This window comes from Trichoderma breve, chromosome 5 (genome assembly GCF_028502605.1).
Source record: "Trichoderma breve strain T069 chromosome 5, whole genome shotgun sequence".
NCBI classification, from domain to species: domain Eukaryota; kingdom Fungi; phylum Ascomycota; class Sordariomycetes; order Hypocreales; family Hypocreaceae; genus Trichoderma; species Trichoderma breve.
The window spans coordinates 3132910-3158740 of record NC_079236.1 but is presented as its reverse complement, the minus strand read 5'-3'; the positions used below and the strand labels follow the sequence as shown (position 1 = coordinate 3158740).

At 50.4% G+C, this 25831-nt stretch overlaps 4 protein-coding genes across 4 annotated transcripts; 2 read left to right on the top strand and 2 right to left on the bottom strand.

The window, feature by feature from the left end:
* Nucleotides 1-372: 372 nt before the first annotated feature.
* Nucleotides 373-2409, bottom strand: T069G_08593 (heterokaryon incompatibility protein (HET) domain-containing protein; the record flags this gene model as incomplete). The annotated part of the gene is made up of 2 exons (XM_056175803.1): nucleotides 373-1814; nucleotides 2010-2409. The coding sequence occupies 2 exons, from the start codon at nucleotides 2407-2409 to the stop codon at nucleotides 373-375; spliced, it is 1842 nt and encodes a 613-aa protein (XP_056026752.1).
* Nucleotides 2410-3590: 1181 nt separating this feature from the next.
* On the bottom strand, nucleotides 3591-4284 carry T069G_08592 (membrane-associating domain-containing protein; the record flags this gene model as incomplete). The annotated part of the gene is made up of 3 exons (XM_056175802.1): nucleotides 3591-3792; nucleotides 3844-4067; nucleotides 4123-4284. The coding sequence occupies 3 exons, from the start codon at nucleotides 4282-4284 to the stop codon at nucleotides 3591-3593; spliced, it is 588 nt and encodes a 195-aa protein (XP_056026751.1).
* Nucleotides 4285-9810: 5526 nt separating this feature from the next.
* Nucleotides 9811-11412, top strand: T069G_08591 (TRAF-type zinc finger domain-containing protein; the record flags this gene model as incomplete). Its single annotated transcript, XM_056175801.1, has 1 exon — nucleotides 9811-11412. The coding sequence occupies one exon, from the start codon at nucleotides 9811-9813 to the stop codon at nucleotides 11410-11412; it is 1602 nt and encodes a 533-aa protein (XP_056026750.1).
* Nucleotides 11413-12885: 1473 nt separating this feature from the next.
* T069G_08590 (ubiquitin elongating factor core domain-containing protein) lies at nucleotides 12886-16593 on the top strand (the record flags this gene model as incomplete). Its single annotated transcript, XM_056175800.1, has 8 exons — nucleotides 12886-12951; nucleotides 13032-13275; nucleotides 13333-13741; nucleotides 13806-14019; nucleotides 14098-15047; nucleotides 15103-15195; nucleotides 15258-15623; nucleotides 15690-16593. The coding sequence occupies 8 exons, from the start codon at nucleotides 12886-12888 to the stop codon at nucleotides 16591-16593; spliced, it is 3246 nt and encodes a 1081-aa protein (XP_056026749.1).
* Between the last annotated feature and the right edge of the window lie 9238 nt (nucleotides 16594-25831).

The following is a 25831-nucleotide window of genomic DNA, read 5'->3' as shown; positions in this document are numbered from 1 at the left end:
GTGCTAGACTCGCTAGACTAGCACGCTGGCCAATCAGCGGGCGCGGCTGCCCGTGAGGCCGCAAGGCATCAACCTTTTTCAACCCCCCTGAGCTTGCAGCGACTGCAGCTTCATGGCGGGGTCTTTTGCAGTGGGCATTTGCAGTGGGCAAAAGCTCCACGATGTTGCAGAGTTCCATCAATGACGCAGATTGATTACATCAGCTTGTTCAACAGCATGTGAGTCTAGGTATTTCCACTTTTCAGATTGATTCTGCAGTAAATCATCCATTCATACATAAACATTGAACCTTGGAGGTACTGAATAGCCTGCATCAGCACCGTATTATTCCGTATTTGAAGGCTCTACTACATTTTACCTTGCTGGAATCATCTATACCAAATTAAAAGTCCCAACAGCGGCGTCTTGCCACCACTTTTGCCCATACGTCTTTCCTACTCCTATTCTATGATATCTACCATCACTCCTTTGCCGTATTATCAGCACCCAATAGTGTCGAAGCTTCTTTGAGACGGTCTTTCCAAGGCGTCGCTCGGCTTCCTCGTCTCGCCGGCTAATGCTGCCCATGAGAGCGACAGCCAGGATTTCTCCAGAGGTGATATCTTCCGAGGCGAGATCGAAGACGGCCCATCCAATGGGAGAGCCATCTTGGGCCAGTATGAATTTGGCCATGGAGCTGGTCAACTTGGCATGAGATGTGTTGATATCCGCGTAGATGGCCTCGGTAACGGCATCCCCTTGCTTTGAGCCCAAGGCTGTTGTGACAACTGAAATGCGTTTCGCTCGAGCTTGGAGACTCAGTCGCTTCAGGTTGTTATCTTCCAAAGCAACTGAGCTACACAGATTTTTGGCTTTGTCAATGGCTAAAAACCGCACGCCGCACGGAACATGTGCCCATGTCCAGGTTGGCAACTTGAGAGGATCTGAAATGGCTGCTCCATCTATCCTCTTGGTCACTTGCCAGAGCAATTGGTTGGGGAGAGACTCCTTCCAGACACCAAAGGCGTATTCACACGCAATCTTCTTTCCCAGTTCCATTCGCAGGCCCTCGAGCGCAATCAACCTGTCCGTTGCATAGGTCAACTGGCGATCGCTGTACTGTTCTATGATGTTCTTCCAGCGTGTATTCCGTGATATACTATAGCATCTCTCACCAGTCTCGCGCTGTGTGATGGCTTTGCACGACCAGATGATAGCCCCCTTGGTGAAGAAAACTATGCGCCTAGACAGAAGCCATTCCTGAGTAGCCCAGGCGCGACTGTTGAGTGTACCAAATTCTGGAAAGGTGTTGGCCGCAGTATCCCGCCGGACAGTGGCAAAAACTTGTATCCTGGGCGCATCAGATACATCAGTGTCCTGAGAGAAGAAGCTGGGAATCTCTACGGATGGAGGCGGTGGACGGCGAGGGAAGAGGAATCCTTCCCAACAGCCCGGGGTATGAGACGCAGCGATAGTGAGCTCAGCCTGCTCGTATATAGAGCCCATGCGCTTTGATTCCTTCAACCAGTCTTGATGGTCATCTTGCACAATACAGAGCGAATCGATCCAGACATAGGCGAGACCTATACTGCGAGCAACAGTTATCGCGTCTTGAAACGTCTTTGGAATCGAAGCCCAGGGAATGTCTTGAAGATGCTTCTGGAGGTTTGCCTGAGTTGTCTTCAAGGGCGGTCTCCCAGAAGAGCCCCAGCAATGGCTCAAGGCCGCATATCTTCCACGACGGCCTCCTGACGGCAGCAGTCTGACGCTGCTCCCAGAAACCTGAATGACCCTGCTTGGTAGTTGTGGAAGCTGAGACTCATCAATGATGCTCCCTGATAGTGTTTCGCAGCAGCACGCATGATCCCTTTTACATGCCTGTACCCATCTCTCGAGCAACGAAAATGCTTCATCACACGCTGGCCCTTGCAGTTGTGGCCTGCCTACAATATCATGGCGGCGATGTGGGCCTTTGTCTATCTATAGCTGTAAGTCAATCATGCTCAACATCTGGCCGTAAGCCCACTTACGTTGCCCGTGTGTGTAGAGCCGGATCTTGGCTTGTAGCGGCTGCCCAGTAATTAACTCGGTTGCAGTGACATTGAACCCCGTCAGATGCGAGCCCCCGGTTGGAGGGTCAGGAAAGGTCGATCCCTGGGAGTCTGATTTTGGCTCGAGAACGACAGCATCCGGAGCTAACGAAAGCATCACCTGTGGATCGTCCTGGCTGACGGAGCTTTGGAGGCTGCTGGAGAGTGCCTCTTGAATGAGGGCACACAATCGGCAATCTGTTGCCGACCGGGCCAGGGTAGAGCCATCTTCACGCAACACCATGCCCTGCTTGGACCCCGATCGAGACGCCAAGCTGGCAGGCAAGTCTTGCCTCAGAGCGCAGAGGGTGATGGAGCTGCATCTTGCGCACAGCTCCATGATCCGGCTGTGACCAATAGCTGATGGCGGACATAAGCCACCATGCTTTTACTGAACAACAGTGGCTTCTTTGCCGTGCGATGGATGGATGGTGTTGAGGCAAAGAGTGACTAATGAGCGAACTACCCGTTGTGGCATGGCGCCCTAAATAACCTTAGCGGTTAGCCACGAAGCTCAAGCTCTTCAACCTCGTGATAGCTTCTCTGGAAATGGATCGAGCACGTCAGGTGACGGGGTTAGTTGAATATTCTTCGACTGGTCTGAGACAACGGCAAGCTCGGTGCACTAGAGATAAATTTGCAGTCCAGCGCTATCAAGTAACAGATTCTGAAAACTTGGATTTCGGACTGAGGCAGACTGAGAGGCGGGATGCCGTAAATCATTTTCTCCGTCTGGACAACCTTTCATCTAATCTCACTGCGCTCATTTCATAGGTGAATTCTGTCGGCCGACTACCTAGTGATCGGAGTCAATAGGCGAAGGAACTTTTTTTTCCACTAAACCACCCGCAACAGTGAAAAATCCAAACTCTGGGTATCTCAGGTGAGGCGGTTGTAAACATCACGTCAATGGCGCTTGGATCGAACTGTGCGCCATTGCTGTCAGCCCAGAGCAAGCCCGGCACTTTCGGAGGGCGCACCAAGAAGCGTCTTGAAGAGACTACAGAGTAGCCTGACTGGGCTTGGGCTACAACCTTAAGACCCTTGAGCTACATACAGTTCCTCTTCTTACTGTGTGGGAAGTGAGAGATAGCTGGAGCTGAGCTTCCGGGACAAGCTGCAGCTAGTCCTGTCAAGCTGCACATGTCAAAACGTCAGAGTTCTGACATGACATGAGCACATTGCCGCCACATTTTATGCACCGACGATGACGATGATGCCAAGTTTTGGGTTTTTTGTTTTTATTTTCAAATTACTCACTACGAATTACTAATTGTTTAGATACACTATTATTATCATGTCGATCTGATTAAACAAGTGATGTAGCTTGACGAGAAATTACGGTTCAGGTGCTCTCGACAAGCCTTGGTTTTTTAGCTTGTTTCTTGGAAACTTGAAGAGCCAATCTCTGTCTTCGTGGTATCTCCAGACTTGAAAAAAAGGGAAACAAACACTCGTGCCTCTCACACACGTGGGTATCAAAACTAGAGAGGCCTCAATTCCATTCAAGTCTGTCGTAGATTAGACAGCAGTGGTGCCGTTGTTGACCGGTGCGGCAGCGGCCGGCGGTGGTGCAGTGGTGCCGGTTTCTCCAGACACGCCAGAAACACCAGAAGCTGGTCGCTCTTTGGTAACATGGTGAGTACCGGTGGTGCCGGCGTTGGTTCGTCGGTGAGCTCTGAAGAGGAGTGTCTCAATGATGAGGTTGCACAAGATGAAGAAGCTAGCCATGTTAGAGAGAGTTCAGAGGGAGAAAATGGCTTTGTTCACTTACAAGGCAAGGAAGGTGAATGCTTCAACTGCATGCTTCCGGCTACAGAGCCCAGGTCGAGGGATCGAATTTCTGCATCGATGGTGGCTCCAATCCTGAGCGGCAAAGATGAACGCCGTGAGCCAAAGATAGCTGAAGATGAGATGCAAAGGCGCCAAGAGACCGCCATACTTGGGTAAGCATGGCAAAACCATTCCACCGAGGTACACAACCATTGTTATGACAGCCTGGGGAACACATGTTAGATAGAAGGATGACAAGCTGGGGAAACGAGAGACAAACAATGACTTCCATGTACACGATATCAACGCCCCGGTTCGAAAACCGCTCCAACCAGTTGCCTACTATACCAACGACAATAATGGCGGAAATCCATGTCATGACATAGCAGAACATAGAGGCCGCTCGTAGAGCTGTGTTGGTGAGATTGGCTGCAAACGCCATTTTGAAGGTGTTTCGGGAGTTGAAGTTTTAAAAACGGTATAAATCTGACTGTAAGTTAGTCTTGAGGAGAAGAAAGGTGAAAGAAGAGAAGAAGAACAGGAGCTCTTTCAGCTTCTATATATGAAAGCAACAATTCTCACAGTCTCGGGCCTCCACCACCTCACCACACAGTGCCGAAGCACCCGCTTCACAAGAAAATGCTTGGCTTCAACAAAGTTTGGCCATTATGAAGATAAGAGGCACAACTAAACAAGTAAAATGGATTGGGTGGCTGTTTAGCCGGTGCTAGCATTCAATTTGCTAAACAGAGCAGCCGCCCGCTTAGAACGGGTGTAATGCTTACAATGGGGAACATGAAGCCACATCATGCCGAAGGGGCGCCCAATCCATAGGCCACTTTTCTAACAGGATGATGGAATCAACTGCCCATTCTTAGTTTGCCCTGCTGTTGGGTTTCCATGGGGGTTTAGGCCGGGGATGATTTTGGATCAGATGTAGCTCTGCCGTTCGCCGTTCGCTCCGAGGCGAGGAGCTACTGAGCGATCGTGTGGTGGGTGGGTGAGATTTGTGTCAACCTTTTTCCACAATGTGATGGAGCTTGGGGCGGTTAAGGCTCGCACGATCTGATGTCTTGAAGCCATTTGTCGAGATTGACTTGCGGCTTGATCGGGGGGCTCAAAGATGTGGCCTTGGCAGGCAATGAGCTTATGTTGTTCATAGCGATATTCTGGTAATGTTCTACATGTAAATAGAAGATGAGTTCAAAATTAAAACGAGGCTGGGGTGTACACGCACTGAGTGTTTAATGGAAAACAAGATGGCGCATGCCACCAAGACAGTTGTTCTCGAATGCATTTTTCTAACTTGGAAGAGAGCAGAGAGCTTGATCATGTAACTAATATGCTTACATTCTTACACTTCCATGCCTTTTGTGTTTTATGCCTTTTCTCAAAATAACTTAGAGGAAATATCACAGTCAAGTACGGGTAGTACCATGCTCATCGATACTGTTATACAAGTGCCTGTCTGTAACGTCTGAGAAGGTATTCTGTCGAAATATATTTCACATAGCTAGTTTGATATCGTTTCGTCTTCTACCGCTGGCAGAAAAAGGTTTCCGATGAGTTTAGCACTCATATGTATGCTTGAAGGATGACACGGATATAGGAGAAATCCCGTGAATAACTGTACAATCTACAGCTCAGGTATTTGTCGAACTTGCGCGAATATAGTGCAATCACGATGAGCTGCCAGCTTAGGAATGCAGAGAAAACGAACGAGAACAATTCGTGAATTCGTAACACCTGGTCCTTCGAGTGCAAATATTCCACATACCTGCTTGCCTAAGTATCTTAACCTACACCCGACACCAATTGCATTTTAAGCAACAGGGCGACAAGTATAATGCAAGTGGAGGTATATCATTCAATAAATGCAGAGATTGGCGAATTTGTCTCACGATTCGGTTTTTTTTCTCCCAGCGAATTCACTCGAGAAAGAAGTTTGATGCGACTTGCATGCCGTCACGTCACCAAATAATTGGTAGATCCCCATATAACACATCCATTGATTTGAGTCGATGGGACTACCACTGCAGGTGTTTGCACGAGTATATGTACCTACGTGCCCTCACTTTTATAATATTGCATTATCTATATGTACTTGATATAGATAGTTGTTGAGTACATTTATGTAACCAGTGATTGCAGACTGATGCCACCGTAACTTCATCACAGTTCCTGGCCACGAAAGCATTCCGCCACCAACCGCCAGTCTAGTACTTGTACTTAACACCCGTATCAACCTTGGGCATGTGATATTCTGAACTTCACACAACATGGATATATCCAACTCGCAGCAAAGCGTCGATGGCACCGATACGTCAGCGCCACCACCACCTCCATGGCCTTTATCTCCTCCAGATGCCTTGTCACTTTACGGAATTGCCCGTCGCTATTGCAGAGAAATGATCCTTGTCAATCCACTTCACTGGACCAACCGTCAGCTTGAGCTTCTTCGAATCTCCTTCAGCGAACCGTCTCTTGCGCCGCCACCAGACCTCTCAAAGTATACTGGTAAACGCGCTGGGTTAACTCTCATAAATGATTATTATGAGAATTATCATGACTTTTCCAAGCGCGTAGACTGCGTTTGCAATTTATTCGAAGAGGAGCGAGGCCCATTTGCATTCATACCTTGGTTTGCACTCGCCTTCAGAATTGGTTTTGAGAGCTACCTTACTCATATCGAACAACAACTAATTCTTGATCCATGATAGGGACCATTTTGCTATTCAACTAAAGCATGATCTTACAGCGTTCGTTCGCTGCCATTCTTTGTTCCATCCATACCCTATCGATGGATTTGAACAACTATCCGGTTGCTGCATATATCGATCATGATTTTCTCAAAGCCCTTCGAGAAGATTCAGTACATCTTCCGAAATGCAGCTCTAGAAACCTTCCTATGCAAGCAATAGCCCGTCATCAATTGAAAAAGATTCGCCCGGCAAACCCATTGAAGGATCCATATATCGCGGCAATCATGATTGCTCTTGCCCAACACACGTGGGGCCATGTGGAATGCGAAAGACCCGAACTCCTACCTATGTTGAAGATATATCCGGTACGTTTATGGCGAAGAGAATTAACATGGCATAGACTAAGAGAATGATCTAGTCGTACGTTTTGACCTCATCTGAATCTGCAGAATGCATGCACCTCTTCAAGGCTGAGCTCCCATCTTCATTGTTGGATATGTTCGAATTTCCTACTGTCGCTCCACTGCCATGGGCGCCCATCACCATTCAAGTTTTCACAATCCCGTTTGAGCCTGCTCATACCTTTCGCGGTCGGCTTTCCGCTCTGATAGTTACAAAAAATATAGATCCTTCCAATGAAAACCCCCCCAATAGAGATTCTTTCAACAAAAGGAAAAGGAAAAGAAATTGAAGAGGGTGTATTTATCCATTGAGTCTTTAGCTCTTAGCTATCTACTGTAAGATCAGACTTTCAAGGATACTTACGAGTAATTACATTTAAGGGGCTCACATTGAAGTAGCATGTAGACGAATCATTTTACTTATTAAGGCGATAATTTAGGTACAAGAAATACACATCTCCTAATGACTCCACCAGATCAAAATGTTACTCAATCCAACAGCCTTCGTAGAATTAATGGAGCTCTTTACTCAGCGAAGCTACAGTAGCTATAGTCTTATTGTTTGAGGGTCTCTTTACCCTTGTCTTATCCCCACGCTTTCCCATATTTTTAGAGATAGGAGGTAGGAAGTGAATGATATTCTAGGGACTAGCTAAATACACTACTTCTGTCTATATCTACTACGTCTACCTACATCTACTTACATCTACTTACATCTACTTACATCTACTTACATCTACTTACATCTACTACATCTACTACATCTACTACATCTACTTACATCTACTTATATCTACTAAATCTACTACATCTACTTACATCTACTTATATCTACTAAATTTACTACATCTACCTATATCTAGTAATTCTAAGGCAACTGCTAGAGAGTTTAGATATTGTTACGCCGAAAGCGAATTGCAAATTACGGCTGACGGCCTTTGTATTGGGTAATATCAGATACGAGGCGCAGAGCAAGAAGGGAAGCCCGCTTCGTCGATATGTTTGTTAGGTATTGGCAAGAGAAGAAACTCATCCGAGGAACTTGGAACTGTTATTATGAAAGCGTCTTTGCAAACAACGCCCAAACATGAAAGGACCCACGAAGGAGAACGGTGTCATTGGACGATAGCTGCCTCGAATATCTGTCAATTGGGGAGATTATTGATTTAGGAATCGAATAATAATTACCGAGGCTAAAGGATAACTGGTTTACCTACACATACATTTCATGTCAATTTGTCCGGTTCTGCCAAGACCCTCTCCTTCCCACGAGAAATAACGTTGTGTTTGCCCCTAATTCAGAAAGACGGCTCTCAAGCCGGCAAACCATTGGGATATGTGACTTTAGAAGAAGATGGGACATCATATCCTTTGGACTCATTGGACAAAAACTATATTATATCGAGGGTGGTAGATACCTACCCAGTAGTCACTGCGCAATCACGCATTTGTTCAACGGGCTTGCTGAGAGAACCCTGAAGATGGGAAGATACATGTATCTACCCCGATGGTGAAAGAAGAAGATTGCGACAACCAACTTCCATGGGAGGAACTATCCTGGACATCATCTCGAGAGCACCTCTGAAACGCCATGTGGTATGATCAAAATTCTATGCTGACCTGCCGCCTTCCTCGTCGGGAGACTTTGAATGGTCCTCTCCATCTTGGTTGCAACTTTGGCGGCTTTACTTCCTGGACTACCATCACCCATTCCACCTCATGGAACAGAGATTCCCTTCTCTGGCTGTGACGGTCCTTTCTGGCTTGAGCCAGGGCCAGCGGGGGGCAATTCATTTCATCGGTCATCATTTCCCTCTCAGCCACCCGATGAGATAGGCACAGTTCGTATCTTACTAGAGGCACTTTTATTTCTATTTACACAGACTTTAATTCATCCAAGCCACCAACAATCAACCTCGTAATCCGCTCATGATACCTGATTCTACCGTAACTACTCCGTACGTGTAGCAGCACTTCCAAGATTGCAACAGAGCTCGAGTATGTGGATGTATTTGTGTACCTGCCTACTACGTTGCAATCAGGGATACCCATGCAACCATTATTAAGGCAGTGGTGCTGTAGTGGTAGAGTGTTGTTGTTGGGTGAACGATCTATTGGTGGATGGTTGCACGCAGTTGAAACTTGCCGGTACCTGCACATGCCGCATTCCCAGCGTCCCTTCCAGCATCCAATGGCACCTCGTACATGTGCATGTACCTTAATATAGAATCTCAACACTTTGAACAACAACTACGACTAATAAATTCACACCCGATACCACGTAATCCATTCCCCTTGTTGTACAACGTGAGTAACGGGCTGTGCCAATGCTTGCATCCCCTTGCGGTAAATTATTTACCCCGCCGACTCGCCACCGCATCCAAATCCAAACGTACATGTGCATGTATCCAAACAAAACAATCAAGCGCTGTAAACAGTGTAAACAACTCCAATCCCGCCTCGGAAACGCTAGGCACAACTAGTAGGTACCCGACCCTCTTAAATCTTATCGTGACCGGCCGGAAATCGCCCTCGGCTGATCTGGCTCCATCAAACCACCATCTAAACTGAATGAGCATCGCATCGCCCTTGACAGATGCTCGTTACAGGGAAGCCTTGACTGAGTCTCATGCCTGAGGGGCTTCTATCTGGGCGCCTCAAGCACAGTCCCGTTGCCTGACACCCAAAACTCCATTCTTCTCTCTACTCGCCTTGCCGCTCCACGACTCTCCGTCCGTCCGTCTGTGCTCTGCGGATCCAACCAAGCACCGGCACAAGCACCGGCATCAGCGCGAGATTCAGCTCCAGCTCCAGCCAGCCCCAGCCAGCTCGCTCTAGCCTAGCCTCACTTGCCTGGCTGCCAGCATGTCCTCGGCGTCCCAGCGGCGGCGACGAGATGAAGACGACTATATTCCATTTGGACCCCCATCACTCCCCAGCACACAGACGCACCTCGACAACATGTCGTCGGAACTTGGCTGGCCACCGCCGGTGACCATGTCCGACTCGAGCGACGAGGAATTTCGAGACCACCGGACGAATGCGCGACGCATTTCGCGCCGAAACCACATGCCGCATGGCATTGACGGACTGATGAACAATGGCCGATACTCGCCCGACGTGTACTCAGTCACCTCCGACCCCCCAAGCCAGACGCCCATGCTCGACGCTGGCATGCAATCTCAATACGCCGGCATACACTCGCAATACTACGCCACGAGAACGCCCAACCCAGGGCCGCAGATCAAGCCGCACCTATCATCCCTAGATATCCCAAGACGCTACGGCAGCAATGCCATCCTCGACATGTATGCGCTCACCTACGTCACCGACCCTGACCCGAATCTACTATGTCCCATCTGCCATGACCCTCTCGTCGACCCTGTGACGACTCCGTGCGACCATACTTTTTGCTATCGATGCCTACGCAGAAGCATGGCGTCGAGCCCCGCGGGCGGCGCCTGTCCCATCGACAGAGAGCCTCTGCTATGGACAGACTGTTCCAGCTCTATACGACTGATTCGAACACAGCTTAATAACCTGATCGTTAAATGCCCTCATCACGGTAGAGGCTGTGAGGAGGAAATGAGGAGAGAGGTGGTGGAGCGACACGCAACCATGGAGTGCAGTTTCCGAGAATACCCTTGTCCTGATGCCGAATGCTCCAAGACAATCCGCTACAAGGCGACAGACGACAAGTGCCAGCACCAAGAGAACAGCTGCACGTTCTGCGACGCCATCATCGAGGACGCTGATCTTGATATTCATCTGCTACAGTGTCCTAAGAGCAAGACGCGGTGCGCGGGCTGCTGGATGCTAATTCTTCGCGAGCAAGAGGACAGCCATAAAAACCTGGACTGCGATGCCATTGAAGTGGGGTGCCGCTTTCAAGCTGCTGGCTGCCCAGTGAGGGTTATACGGCAACACCAAGAGCTTCATGCCCTTTCCTGCCCTTTCCATCCAGATTCACCATCCGGCGCCATCATTCGCAGCCAACGGGAGCTCATAGAGACATATGGCAGCTTGGGAAGCCAGCTCCGTCATCTGCGGGCCAGGCAGGAGGAGATGAACCGACGTCTCGATCTAGTTGCTGGGCCAAGTACTCGACCGGGCGATTCAAAATTCAGAGATTCCAGGGCGATGCAAGACCTGGATGCCGGATTTGAAGAAGTCCACCACAACATGAGCCATCTCGAAGCTCGGCAGAGCATGTGGATGGTCAACCAGATCATGCCCGTTCGGGAAGAGGTTGCCGAGCTACGGAACACCAACAATGTGCTTCGAATGCAAGTCAACTACCTCCTAAACCGCGCTCGTGAAGAGGGGGGCCACGCACGACCAACATCAAGTGGAACAACAAGGCCGACGTCGATGGGATCGGATGCGCCGCCGCCCGAGCCGATGCCTCCCATGATGCGGCAAAGACGACGATCATCCGCCGCAGATGTTGACCTTCCCCGATTATAGATAGCGATTTTCTTGTTTGTTAAGCAATGGAACATTTTGGAGCGATGCTGCGTTTATGAACACGGGTTACCGCCGAGCATTACATCGAAGACGGCGTCTAAAACTAGGAGAACTTGCTGGGTTTGTTTTTATATCTCTCGACTATAAGCATTGTAGGGGCGACCTCTTGCTTCAGTTTCTAGCAATTCGAAATGATAATATCCCGCCGCATCTTGCGTTTCCCTAGAATGGAAAAATTGGGGAGAGTCGTTCTTCTCTTCAGCACTTTAATGACCCCCCTGGCCTAGGTTATTCTGACTGCTGGTAACTCCGCCGCCAGTCATGCAGATGGAGTGAGAGTGAATCGGGTGCGGCTGGGACGAAACAGAAATCCGCAGCAGGAACAAGACTGAATATCTTTTTCTTAAATCCCGTCTCTACAAAGGCCGATCCGATTTCGCAAGTCTCCGGCGATTGGCAATCCCCGCTCGCGGACTTTTGAAAGTTATTGGGACTCATACGAGTATATAGCACTACCTAACTAAATTTACTCTGAGGCAACGGAGTTATAATATGCTTGTCTGAGCTGGCGGAGTTTTGCTGCAAGCCTAGAGCTGTACAAGCACTAGTAAGGGCAGAATGGAAAAGTAGGGCTGTAAAGCCGCCGATAATTTGTAGTTGCTGACTCCGATTATCTTAATACAGAAAGCTGTGATTTTCTTCTTCTTTTATTACATTTCCCCTTTTCGCTGCCTTTTTCCTAGCTCATTGTCCCGCGAATGACCCTTCATGTCTCTTGAGCTAAAGTTTCTTGTCTCATCAAATAGCTTATTTGTAGGCAGAAGCGGCTGGAGAATGCCTTGCGGTACCTCATACTAATCGCCGCTGTACATACTTTCTGAGCGAACGAATAAAACGACAGCAGCCGCTTACCAAAGCATGATGCGCTGTTACCATGATTCATCGCCCTATATTTAAAAGCCAAAGAAAAGCCAGAAGGATTCAATAGGATCAATTTTGACCAACACCGAGCCAGAGAGAAATATCTCCACTGCTAAGCCTTGGGCATGAGATTTCAGCCAAACACTGACCGTGACCTGATCTGACCTCTCCCCAACATCTGCCTACAATACAGGCTACAGTCCAGTACAGCCGCTGACAAGGCGTGCTCACTTCCAACACCCGCTAGCGTCACTTACAGGGGGCTGGCCACTGAAGCCGGTCGCTAGCAAGCAAGTGGCAGCGGCCCCGCACAGCGCTCTCAAGGACGCAGACTGAACGACATCACTTCTTCTCCACCACGGCCGTGGGGTCTGGACTGGACCTGGACTGCATCTTTGTCAGCCTCGCCATTCCACCTGCTTCTACGTTTCAGCAGCCCGTCACCGCAAACTGGCGTTCCGTTCCCTTTCTTTTGTTCATCATCTCCCTGTCGCTGGTGTTGGATCTCGGTGACTTTTCCCTCTTTTCGGCACGGCCATTTCCATCTCTGCCATGGATCCCAACGACCAGAGCTCGCCCGCGGGGCCTGACGCTCCTGATAAGGAAAAGATGGAGCAGGTAAGAGACCGTCTCATGCTTCCTTTTATTCGCCGGAGAGTGATGCTGTGATGTGCACGAGGGACTAACGGCAAATGCAGATTCGGGCACGGCGTCTGGCCAAGCTGGGCAACCCGGTTGTCCCCAAGCCCGCAGAGAGCAAGCCCGCCGAGGCTGGCAGCTCGACATCGACATCACCAGCTCCCGCTCCCGAGGCCGACGACTCGAGCTCGAGCAAGACCAAAATTACCATCACACCGGCGGCCCAGCCGGCTTCAAACCCCTTTGCGCAGCTGGGCGTGAGGTCGAGCAGGCCGGCCGAGTCCGTGAGCCCTACACCTACAGGTACTATCCGTGTTGCTCGCAAGAGGTCCGCCTCTCAAGTTGACGACGTCCTTTCAGCGCCGCCCCCGCGTAAAGCCACCCCCGTCCAGGCCGAATCAGACGAAGACTATGCCGACAGAGTGCTCAGCCAGATCTTCCGCGTCACTGTCGACCCGCACCGGATGACGAGCAACCAGGGCAACCACCGGCTGACGTTTCTCCCGAATCTGAATCAAGAGCTGAATGATTCTGGGGAGCCCCTGAAACTGTCTGTCAACAACCTGGATCAGGCTATTATAGAGGCATGCAGCGGCTGGGCTCCTGATAAGCCGCTGATGCAGTATCTCCTCCCGTCTTGGAAGAGGGCTGTGAAGGCGGCTGCGGGGAACAAGCAAACGAGTGGCTTCAAGTTTGAGCTTCACGAGGAGTCGAAGCGCCTTTGCATGAGCAACTGCCTTTTTGCTGTAACCATGCCGGTGCTATATGGGTCAGTTGCATGTGATTTGGGGGATGCCCCTATTGGTATTCATATCTGATGCTTTTTCTCTCAGCCGCGAACCAAACCCAGAACATGACACCATTGCTCCTTATCTCCTCAGGGGTCCCGTGGACGAGGGTGGAATATGCTTTGACTTCATCAAGGAGGCAATCAAGCGATTTGATGATGATGAAACATTTCCCGCCATCTTCAACGATGCAATGGTCAAGCTCAGTACACAGCTCGCCGGGTTGTCCATGGGCGACGAGTACAAACCATATGTTCAGGTCAGTTTTCCCTTTCTTTTTCAAGCACAGGGATCGCCACCACTAGCTACAAGATGAACTGACACTTGATATTTGCAGGCGCTGCAAACATACGCACGATTCCCTGTCCTGGTATCTAATCTTGCAAAGCATGCTTGCTTCAAGCTCCCCCTATCTCCTCACAGTATCGAGAGAAATACCATCCTGGGCCCCTTCTTCCGTCTATCCCCCTTACAACCAGAAGTGATCAAGAGCTATTTCCCTGGATCGCGCACTCTAGACAAGGCGCGCATTACTAATGCACAAGACGCTCTGAGAATGGTGCTGAGGACGCACCAGGATGACTTATTCGTTATTACCAATGCGTTTATTCGGGCAGGGCCCGATACAAGAAACCGTACACTAGACTGGTTTGCATACATTTTAAACACAAACCACAAGCGGAGAGCCATCCAAGTTGATCCCCGGGAGGTGGCTTCAGATGGGTTTATGATGAACGTGACGACGATTTTGGACCGATTCTGCGAGCCCTTTATGGAGAATGATTTCAGCAAAATTGACAAGATTGACGTACGATATTTCAGAAGACAGCCGCGTGTCGACATCAGCGATGAGACCAAACTCAACGCTGATCAAGCTGCCGCCGATAAATATTACGCAGAAAAGGAGGATGGGGAGTCTAACTTCATCTCCGAGGCCTTCTTCTTGACATTGGCTGCTCATCACTACGGCAGCGAGGCGCTCAACTCTCAGCTTAAGAACTTGGACCGCGAAATTAAATACCTGGAGAAGCACCTTAAAGCTATGGAAGCCGAACGACCCAAGCTGGCGAATGCTCCCCATCAGTTGAGGCTGTTTGAGGAGACACTGAAACGCCACAACAATGTATTGGAGAAGACAATAGCCCTCAAGTACTCGATTGAGGGTGTTCTTCTTGACGAGAGGATGCAGAGCACATCTTTGCGGTTCATGCGATATGTCACTGTGTGGTTGCTACGGATTGCCACCGGATCCGACTATAAGCCGGGAACTGAGACTGAGACTATCAAGTAAGACTTGGGTGCTCCTTGCGTTCGGAATTTTCAGTGCTAATGTTTCTGATAGATTACCCATTGAGATAGGACACTCTGATGCCTTTGCATATCTCCCCGAGTATACCCTTCAGAACATCGTCGACAACTTCAAATTCGTGTTCCGGTAAGCCTAATTTATCCCCAACGAGAACTGCCAAAACTAATAAAATTGTCTTCGCGGGATAGATGGCTACCTACCATCCTCCCTAGTGCAGTGGGCGAAGAAATGATTGCCCTGTGCATCACATTCCTTCGATCTTCCGAACAGATCAAAAACCCCTATCTCAAGTCGTCACTGGTATCTCTACTCTTCTCCGGCACCTGGCCGTTTATGCATCTCAAGAGAGGTGTCTTAGGTGACCAGCTCATCTCCATCAAATTTGCCAACGACTACCTCCTGCACGCTCTGATGAAATTCTACATTGAATGCGAGTCCACGGGAGCCAACTCACAGTTCTACGACAAATTCAACATCCGATACGAAATCTTCCAGGTCATCAAATGCGTATGGGTCAACGACGTCTACCGACAGCAGCTTATCAAGGAAAGCAAGTAAGTGAAAGCTCCGGGACATTATGTTTTGTTCGACGTTTGACATGTGTCTAATAAACATTACAGGGTGAACCGAGGCTTCTTTGTCCAGTTTGTCAACATGCTTTTGAACGATACCACATACGTCCTAGATGAAGCATTCACAAAATTCCCCAAGATGCGTACTCTCGAGCGCGAGCTCGAGGATCGCAGCCTCTCTGCAGAGGACAGACAGAAGAAGGATGAAGAGCTGCAGAACTTGGGAAGTCAAGCAACATCCTACATGCAGCTGGCCAACGAAACGCTCGAGATGATGAAGCTCTTCACTAAGACGTTGAGCGAAGCCTTTACTATGCCCGAAATTGTGTCGCGTCTGGCGAGCATGTTGAACTACAATCTTGAGACGCTGGCTGGCAAGAGGGCTGCTGCCGAGCTGAGCGTTTCTAACAGGGAAAAGTATCACTTCCGGCCCATCCAGCTGCTGTCCGACTTTGTCGAAATTTACTTGAACCTTGGTGCATCCAAGGTCTTTATCGAGGCCGTCGCTGCGGATGGCCGTTCATACAAGGGAGAGGTCCTCGACCGCGTCTCGCGGATCCTCTCGTCAAAGCACCAGAAGGACCCCGCAGACATTGCCCGGTGGGACAAGCTCAAGGCCAAGTTTGCAGAGACCAAGGAGATACAAGACCAGGCCGAGCTCGACTTGGGAGACATTCCGCCCGAGTTTGAGGACCCCATCATGGGAGAGCTGATGAAGGATCCCGTGCTTCTGCCGAGCAGGCACATTGTCGACCGGTCCACGATTGTGCAGCATTTGCTGAGCGATCCAAAGGATCCGTTTACAAGACAGCCCATGACGATTGAGGACGCTGTTCCCCAGACAGAGTTGAAGGAGAAAATTGAGAAGTGGCGGCAGGAGAAGATTCAGGCGTCCAAGGATAAGCTTTCCACGACCACGGGGGGTGATGCTATGGACACTGCAGAGGGTTGAATAGAGAGAGAGACGAGCAAATTATTGTTTTTGTTTTTATGGTTCTTGACATTGTGGATAAAGAGCAGAATTGTTTCTTCTGCGATATGCCTAAACTTTATTTTTAAACTTTTCGATTTATTTTTGTCCCTTCTTTCTTTTCATGTTTGCTCTGAATGATGTTTGGTACGGGAAAGGAGTGGGAATATTTCATCTGCGGCGAAGAACAAAAGATTCTTTCCTTTACTTGACTTGGCAATCGATACACTTTTGGGGCAGGACAGTGAATAGATTCATGATTACTTTGACATTATCTCACATGCCATCTTGCGTGTGTTTTGGTATCTACAACCTTATACTACGGCTAGAATACGGGCACTTCTTTTAGACTCTAGGGGGCTAAAGATAATGATGCCATGGCTGGCATCGTAAGTAGATCCACCCCCCTATTCAGCAAAGATCAACCAACAAAAAAGGGTGTTATCACAAGCTATTTGGCCGGTTTTTGTTGGTATCTAGCGAGGTACGCAGTGGGAGGCCACTTCCTAATGAATAAGCGTGGCGAAAACTCCCAACGTTGACAAAAAAAGAACATGTTGGTATAAGCACGACTCGGCACAAAGTAAGCAATGGGAAAGCCCATTTGTCAGGCATGACCAAGAGAAGATGCTCGAAGTAATGTCATGCAGGTACATGACAAGAGACCGACGGTTATCGTATAAGAATGGGGGCAACAATGTAAGGGGGGCAAGTCAGTCACGCAGCTAGCCATACATGTCATTTATTCTAACCATGGGTATGGAAGAAGAAGAAGAAAACACTGCGAAAGAACAACGAGCGGGTGGCAAATAGAGGTGTGTAAGAAACATCAGGCACACACAGAGAGAGAGACGGTTCCTTACAAATCACGACGCCTATTCTTGTACGACCAAAGCACGAGTAAGTCCGCCCACCCGGCAGGTTCGCTTAGCAGTTAACTCCGGACATTGTATGTACTGGACTCGCATGGCGCGAAAAGTCGAGACAGCGGCCGGAGATCTCATCAGGGGGTAAGCTAGGTTTCGACGCTTTGAACCATCTGCTGACAGGAATATTGTCCGACGACCCGAGACATGCCCTAAGAAGTGAGCCGACCTCATGCATCGAATCCATCTTGGTCTTCGAGATCGGTTTGCCAGCCGGTGGCCGTAACAGTCGGCAGCCACTCCCGGATTAGAATGAAATCGTTGTTTCAGGGCCACGCGTGCCTGGTAGCTAAAATGCGAGCGCTGGCTAATCGGTAGATACGGAGCACAAAGTACTTCGTATATGCTCCGGATTTCACAGAGCCCCCCCTATCTGCCGCCATCACGCGTACGAGTACACACTCGTACCTGTACGGAGTACATGCAGGTAGTATCATGTTGGTGCTACTGGAGGGCAGTCCGGAGCATTAACCTGTACTCGTAAGCCTTATTCCTGCACACTTGCGTCATTCCACTCCATTGTGCCTAGGCCCAGCGGTGGGTAAACCGAGATGATACTATTTAATCTCTTCGTCCCCGCGATTCGCGATTGAGGGGCTGCAGTGAGATCCAATCCATCGATACATGAGCCGAACGCCGCCGAGGGTATTCATTAGTAAGAGCAGCTGCTTGGCACGAATCAGGTGTCCAAACACCCAAGCGGCAAGACTGGAAAAGACTCGGTGAAGATGGATGACTCCGCAAAACATTTCCGGGAAGCTGGATCGTTTTCCTGGCGGACCTACCATAGTGGGAAGCTTAGTCACTGCTGAAAGGACGGGCTAAACAAGTCTCAAGAGCCCTCCACACGACATCTTCCCACAATAGCAAACGACAAAACAGCCCGCTCCAAGCAGTATCGTGGGGGCCACGGCCTTAACCTAGCATGGTAGGAAGCACTGGCACCAAGGCACAGAGTTAAAGTCCGTTCTTCGTACTCCGCACTTCGTAATTGTATGAAGAGTCCGAGCCCCGTGCCAAGTCAGGTGAAACATGCTGTCCACAACCCCAACAAAAGACTAGCCTGGTTATGTTCCGTCCTCCGTCTAGGTATACATGCTCCGACAGTAGCATTATCTCGGCAAAGCCGCCGTGGTTTGCCGCAGCCGTTTGCCGCATCACTCGCCGACGATCGACAGATAGTGCCGTGCTGGCCTCTTGGGCCTGCAAAGGCCAGGTAGGAGTTAGCGTTGCGACCTTCATGGCTGCAGTCAGCGTCTCTGGCGTCGAAGCGGAGGGCCTCCCGTGTAATACTCCGCGCGCAGACAGCACGACACGGAAGCTTTCTCCGAAATCACAGGCGCTTAACGAATCGGTGAGCATACGTAATTCGGACATGGGCATCTGTTTAGTCGTGGACCGACGACAGCAGGCAACTTGGCCTTAGAAGGTGTCCATTGCGACATGAGGAATCGGCAAACATGGCTGGACTGGGGAAGCCTTGCACACCCCCTTCCCGTACAGTACCAATCAGCTCAAGCGTCAGCCCAGCTCGCCTTCGCACAACTGCTCCGGAGTGCTCGTAATATCAATGCGTCCTGTCCTTGAGCCATACTTGTACTGCGCCAGTAGACCGCTGGCGTATCGCAGGAGCGCCATCCTGCATATACTTCCTTGTTTGATGTCGGGTGCCTTTAGGTTGGCACGGCTGTTGCTTAGCCACCCTCCCCGGACATGTCAGGCGACTGCAGCCCTCCAGCTTCGGTTGCTACCACGGGAGCTTATGTCTTTCAGCTAGAGCTGTAAGGCCAAAAAGGCGGCCACCCTTTCCTGCTAGCTCCAGCGACAGCCTAATTTGGATATCTGCCGCCAAGTGATAAGGCTCGTAGAAGCCTTCATCTTCGGGAAAAGCTGGCGCTCTAGCCGAGTCGCACGTGCGGTATCAAGAGGGCCCCTATCGCGAAGAGTCCCATTGAACCCACAGCGAGAATGCTAAAAGCAATCTAGCCCACCAGAGAAGCCATATCCCCAGGACGCCAGCATCCGGAGGTTGTGAGTCTACTTAGCTAGCCGCCCGGCTTTGGCTAGGATGTCCAGCAGAAGCAGGGAATCCTTGAGCTTCCCCCACAGTGTCCCACGACTCCGACGCTAGGAGGCATATTTGGCCCCAATTCAACTCATGCGTCTCTCGGACGGCATGTACTGTACTCGTACGAAAGGACTACCCCCCATACAGTCAGGTTGATTCCAGCATTTCCGGATAGATGTCGGCATCCCTTCCACCGATGGGGGCAGCCTATCAGATTTGCAGGCCCGAGGTCCGCCGTTGTCGACTAACATCAGCGTCGTGGCCCTACGGCTCAGATTGTGGGCTAGAACTAGTAGTTCATCCTTCGGAATACTAACTGATATCCATCATGGTCCCGGCATTCGCGTCTGCTGCATCTTTCGCGCCAGTGGAATCTTTGCGTCCTCTGTCCCGCACAAATGCAGCTCTAGGCAACGCTGCCAGAATTTTACCGCCATGGGTAACTAATATTTTTCGTATATGACTAGTAATGGTACCGTACTAGCCAATGCAGGCCGTGTAAATCGCTCAAGGCCTGCACCTTGCCCAAGGATCTTGGAGGGGTCTGCAGACAATGCGCCTGTCTTCTTTGTCTAGCCGGAATGTGGGTAGAAAAGGCTGTATTGTAGCTCGGTAACCCCGGTTCGGCTCCAAACGAGACCTTCTTGCAACACTTATCCGTACTCCGTGCATGCAGGCTTCCGGGACGCGGCAAGGATGAGAAAGACGCAAGCATGGCTGGTAGCACTACCACTAGTGCCAGAAGTACGGAGCACTCCGTGCTAGCTCGCTAGATAGCCGTGTGGCCTAATCTAATTCCCTATCACAGCAGAGCTGGTGGCTTGCCAGGCGTGCCAGGCATGGCCACATTGTCCAGCTCGAATGTTTGGAGGCAAGCATACAGAGCACACCGTAGCTCTTCCCCAAAGGGTCTTGACAAGGGGAAACTAGATCAGCCACCTACGTTAGCCTTCGAGGAGCTTCAACTGGTTTCATCTCGACCTCCTCGATGATGATAATTGTGATAACGCCACCTTTCACTTCTCCGGAATCCGAGGTTAGCTCTGTCAGGGATCAACAAGCAAGAATTTCAGGGCAACATTTTCGACAACACTTCACTCGGATAACCAAAACCGTTCTAGTCAAGCGCCAAGAAGAATAGAAAAAAGTCGGGACTCACCACGGGCATATACCTACACCGCTGCACGCGGTTCGTAAACATGGAACATGTACGCTTGTACGAGTACACGATCCCATGTAGCGAGGGCGTTTCAGACAGCGCGGAGGCTACATCTTTCTCCCTCTCGTCTTGTCCTGATGTACTGTGCGCTGTGTCCAAACAGGTGGGCGAGCTGGCGTTAAACCATTCGGAAGGCTGCCTGCACAGAGAAGATCGTGGCCCCAGGCTGCTGACCCCGAGCTCCGTACGGGACGTCCTACGAGAGCTCATATGTCAGAACCACGGGCGTCGGGGTATCATCATTTGAGTTCGGCGGCCATGCCAGTCAGCAATATCATGGCATGCAAATGCCGCGATATTCGAGAACGGTCGTCTGGTGGTATCGTTTGTTTCCCACTAACGCAGTCTTGAGCACGAAAGAATATAATTCGAGCACATGTCTCCTCGTAGACGAGTCTATGTCTGTTGTTTGGCTAGCTTGGCCAGTGTGTTTGCGCACATCGGTTCCATGGGCTTGATTAGCCATCCGACCAGGTTCTGGTGGGGGTGACTTTTGACGGCGGCCTTGTCTTGCTCTCCGGAGGGAGCCGACTTTCAATGTAGATCCAGACGCCTGGACACCGGATGCCAATATAGGAAAGTGTGATGCCGATCTCTCATGAGCTATTGTAAAGTCACAGCTCCTCAAGTTGCGCGCTGACCGCCCCGTAATACGGCGTGCATTCGCATTGAGGCTGCTCTCTCGCAATTGGATACGTATGTGTTATCTGGGCATTCTGGCCATGGTTCAGCAACAAGGTGGCTGGCCATACCGCATTGCTATCCCAATAGCCTTGGTTGACTGCCACGCATACTCGTATACTAGCAAGTCGGAGAAGGAAGGCTAGCAAGGCAGTGGTGAACCGGGAGCCGAATCGTCAGCGGCCTAAAGAGAAGCGGGCCGCGTGATGTCTCACAGACAGACGGAGGGCTTCGTGGTACGAGTTGGCGAAATATTCTGGAAGCAAAGACCATCTTTCCACTTGAGAGCACCCTGCAGCCAGCCTTCAGCCGCATGGCCGAAAGACCGGCGTTTCGAGTTAAAGGAGATGTTGTTCCAGAGGTGGGGCGAGACGCGAGCCGCTGAGAGATCCGTCTTGGTGTAATACTGAATCCCCATCTTCATCCACAAGACAGTGCTTCGTACGGAGTACTTTGATATGGCTCTCGTACCCACACAAAGTCTCCTCGGAGCACAGGCCAGTGTAAAACATACTCACCCAACTCTCCGCCCTCTAGAGAGTGTCTGGTAGATAACCCTGAAATGTTTCAGCATTGCTCGTCATTATCTGGGCTATAACATGCTATTTCAAAGCTCTTGACCCGAGGGCGACATCATCTGTGGTATGAGACATACTCGTCGATATCATCTGTGGTTTTTTGTCCCCCTTGCACTCCGTGATAGCCGAGTTCACAAATTACAACATCCTCTCAATAGGCGGTCGAGACACGCACACAAGGCCAGCTGCATGGCTCGATAGAAGTAGCGGGAGAGGAGGCCGCCATGTCGCTGCGAATTCTTGATTCGTGGGCAAAAGTTTTCAAGATACCAGGGTGATTGCCTAGACGGGTTGACCAAGAAAGATGGAGGGACGAATTGGTGATGTCGACCCCGGCTCGGTGATTCGCCTGCAGCTGTGCAGATCACTACTGACATTGCTGAACCCACAGCTCCATGGCGATGACGAAGTACAGGCACTCGTAGCGCTCGATTTGATCATTAGCGGCTGCGCACTCGTCCATTTTCGACACTGGATTGCGGGCTTTTTGGGGGTGTGAGCGTGCTTGTTTGCTTGTCTTCTCCGTACTGTAGACTTGATTTGAGCTAGGTTCTCGCACGAGGCTAGCTGGCAGATCACTGGCGAGCTAAAGAGGCCAGAACCAAGACAGCGCGATTGGCACAGGCATCTCAAATGCCGCCGTTGGTTGGTATGACGCACCGTAGACTGAATGTAGACCGCAAGATGAGGCGTCTGCAGTTGATCCGGATGAAGTCCAAGCGCCAAGTGCGGAGAACTTGGAACTACTGCTCAAAACATTCACAGGAGTGGAAAAAAGCACGAGTCAAGACGGCAAATGGTGTCAATATTCAAGGTTGTTGCTCAGGTACTCGTACAGAGTACAGAGTACATTTCAGTGGTATCTCTTTTCTGGGAGCCAGGCCTGCCTTCCCATTGCTGCCACAATATTGCAGGTGCAGGTGCAGGTGTCATATCATGCTCATGCCTGTGGTCTTTTGTACCCATTACAGTACGAGTACCTTGGCAGTCTGCGGGTGAAAGGTGCTGGAGGTGCTACCAACACCTTCAGAGGTACCTTGGCGTATCACTCGTACGAGTTGAGTGCTTGTACAAGTGCCCAGTCCGGTACGGGACTCCGCGTGCCTGCTGCCTTGACCGAAAAGTGACGAGTCGGCGCCTTCCTCCACGTGCGGTCTTGCCAACCCTGCAAGTGCAAGATGCTCCGTCTGTAAGTACCTGGTCCTTGTCCGTATCATGTATCATGTATCATGCCTTACTGTACGTGCTAGCTCGGCATTGACTGCCTCTATTACCGAAGTGTCATTACGAATGAATTTGATGCTGCGAGCTCCGATAACAGTCTAAGGTACTGTATCGCTTGGGTTCCGTTCCGTGGAACCCTGCAAATCTGTGCTGATGGCCGTCTACCACGCAACCCTGCGGCATCTAAGTAACACTCCGCAGGTGCCGGGAGCCTGCTGATATGAGCTTCTACCTGTACTGTACATATGCCAAGCGCATGGTACTGCTTACCGACCATGTACCTCGTGCAGGTACTCGCACTTTCTCGCCTGAAGAAGCGCGTCTAAAAAAGAAAATACTATGGAAGGAAGCAGGAGCAAGTCCCGGGAGCCTTCTCGAGGCCCAGGGTAGGTGTGATCGCGAGAGCGGGATGACGTTGACTCTGCGGTGGGACTTTTCATTCCTCTTGTAGGAATTTGTCCTGCTCTCTCCGACAGGGGCATTACAGGAACAGACAAAATTAGCAGGTCTTCAGACAGTCACAGTATTCAGAGCACCTGCGACTCCATCCTCGTATAACAAACCGCAGACATCTTGACAGCAAGAATACAGTCACAAATTCATGCCTCTAGAAAACCACCAAGAAGCGATGGTAAAGCAGGGAGACAGAGACAGAGACAGAGACAGAGACAGAGACAGAGACAGACGAGTGCTGTGCCGTGCAGTACGTGAGTCCTCAAAGTCAGACCTTGGCAGCACAAACCGCGTTTCAGCAGCCCCGGTACGAAATACAAGACAATGCGCTTGGATGCTGATATTCGTGACAGATGAACAGCAGGGGACCTGCTGAACTTTCGATACAGGAAAGGCCTCTGCTACTAGTGCTGCATATACCCTTGATTCCGTCTCGTTTGCTCATCGGGGACTGCTGGATGGCCCCGACATCTCCTGCCGCGTGGTTCATTTCACAGTCCTTGGGATTTGGTCAGTTTTCACATTTCGCTAGTAACATTCTCGGCGTTGTTGCCCAGCTACGACTGTGAATCCATTTGCGCGGCCGCTTCGACGTACCTAGATTGCCCTTGTGGATACGGAGGGTGGTGTTCCAGGTCGATACTAGCAATCATCATCCTCATCGCCGCCGCCAGACACCACGCGATGGACACCGTGTCACTTGCAGCAATGACACGGAGTACGCACTATCCATACCATGATAGCCCACAATCGATACTACTCTACCACGGCGTCCCCTTGATGCAGCAGCCTGGACGGAGTAGTCCGAGCGGATATGCGAGCTAATTACGACTTGCCCTCGATTCTGCACGTCGCACCATGTTTTCGGGCTCGCAGAAACTTTCGGTCAATCATCAACCCGTCGAGTCTTTTCCGTGCAGCACCTCGCATACCGTCTCAGGCTATGATATGATATACGCGTATCCGAGGAAATGCGTCCTTAGGCCTTGACAGTTGTTGTAGATGTTTTGAAATCGCCATGTCGTGAGATTTGAAAAGCATCTCCTTACTCGAGAGCACGCAATCTGTTGCTGTTCTCGGTCTTCGGAAAAGAGCTAAACGAAAGCTCTCGGATCAATCTTGGTGCTATCTTTCATGCTAACCTTTTTCTCCGCCCTCGCCATAAATGCCCCATGCTCTGGCTCCCTTAGCATTGGCTCAGTCTAGTCGCCACAGAGCCCGCTCTCATCTAGGGACTCCATTTTACGAGTGTGTGCTCCGTACGGTAGCAAGAACCTCCTTGCAGCACGAAACACAAGTGAATGTGCAATCTTCCGGAGACTCCCGATCTGTTGCTGTACCAGGATTGCGCCACAAGTTGTTTCGCTCATGTTTGTTGTACAGTACATTGCCGCAGAGCCGCCACGGAAGCCGAATTCGATGGTTAGGTTCGATTCAAGTGTTCTGTTCGGCTCACCAAGACCCGGCACCCGGGATTCACCTCCAATCTGGCGCCTCGGGCACTACTCCAGAGTTACACAGCATGCTATGCAGTAGGTCATGAAACCGCTTCTGCAGCCGCTCGATGCGGGGTTATTCTCAACGACCTCAGCCATGCCCTTGACCCTCTTGTTTACTTCATCTCTGATTTGCAAATCTTAATCATTCCTTTGGACGGAGAAGAGAAGGAGTATCACAGAGAGAGAGACAGAGACAAAGCGAGGCCAGGGACAAATAAGCCCATGCAGGGTACCAGAAAGAAAGAAGGAGGGGAGACCGACAGTCAGGAAAATCCGGAAAGCTACTTCAGTCCCGACAGCCGGCCATCACCCTTGTTCATCTTTCCGCACGAGTGAGGACGATAAAGCACGGGGGAATGGAGGATGTATAGTACATTTGATAAGTACACTCGCACGGGAGCACGGAGTATTTTCAACATTACTCGTATTACAGCCGGCGGCTCCCTCGGCTCCAAACCGAATGTTTACTCCACAGCCTGAAAGCAGTGGCTTTCAAGATTCGTAACTTCTCGGCGCCTTCTGCGGATACATCCGTGCGATTGGCGCCCACGCGCGGTGTGGCATCGACTGTA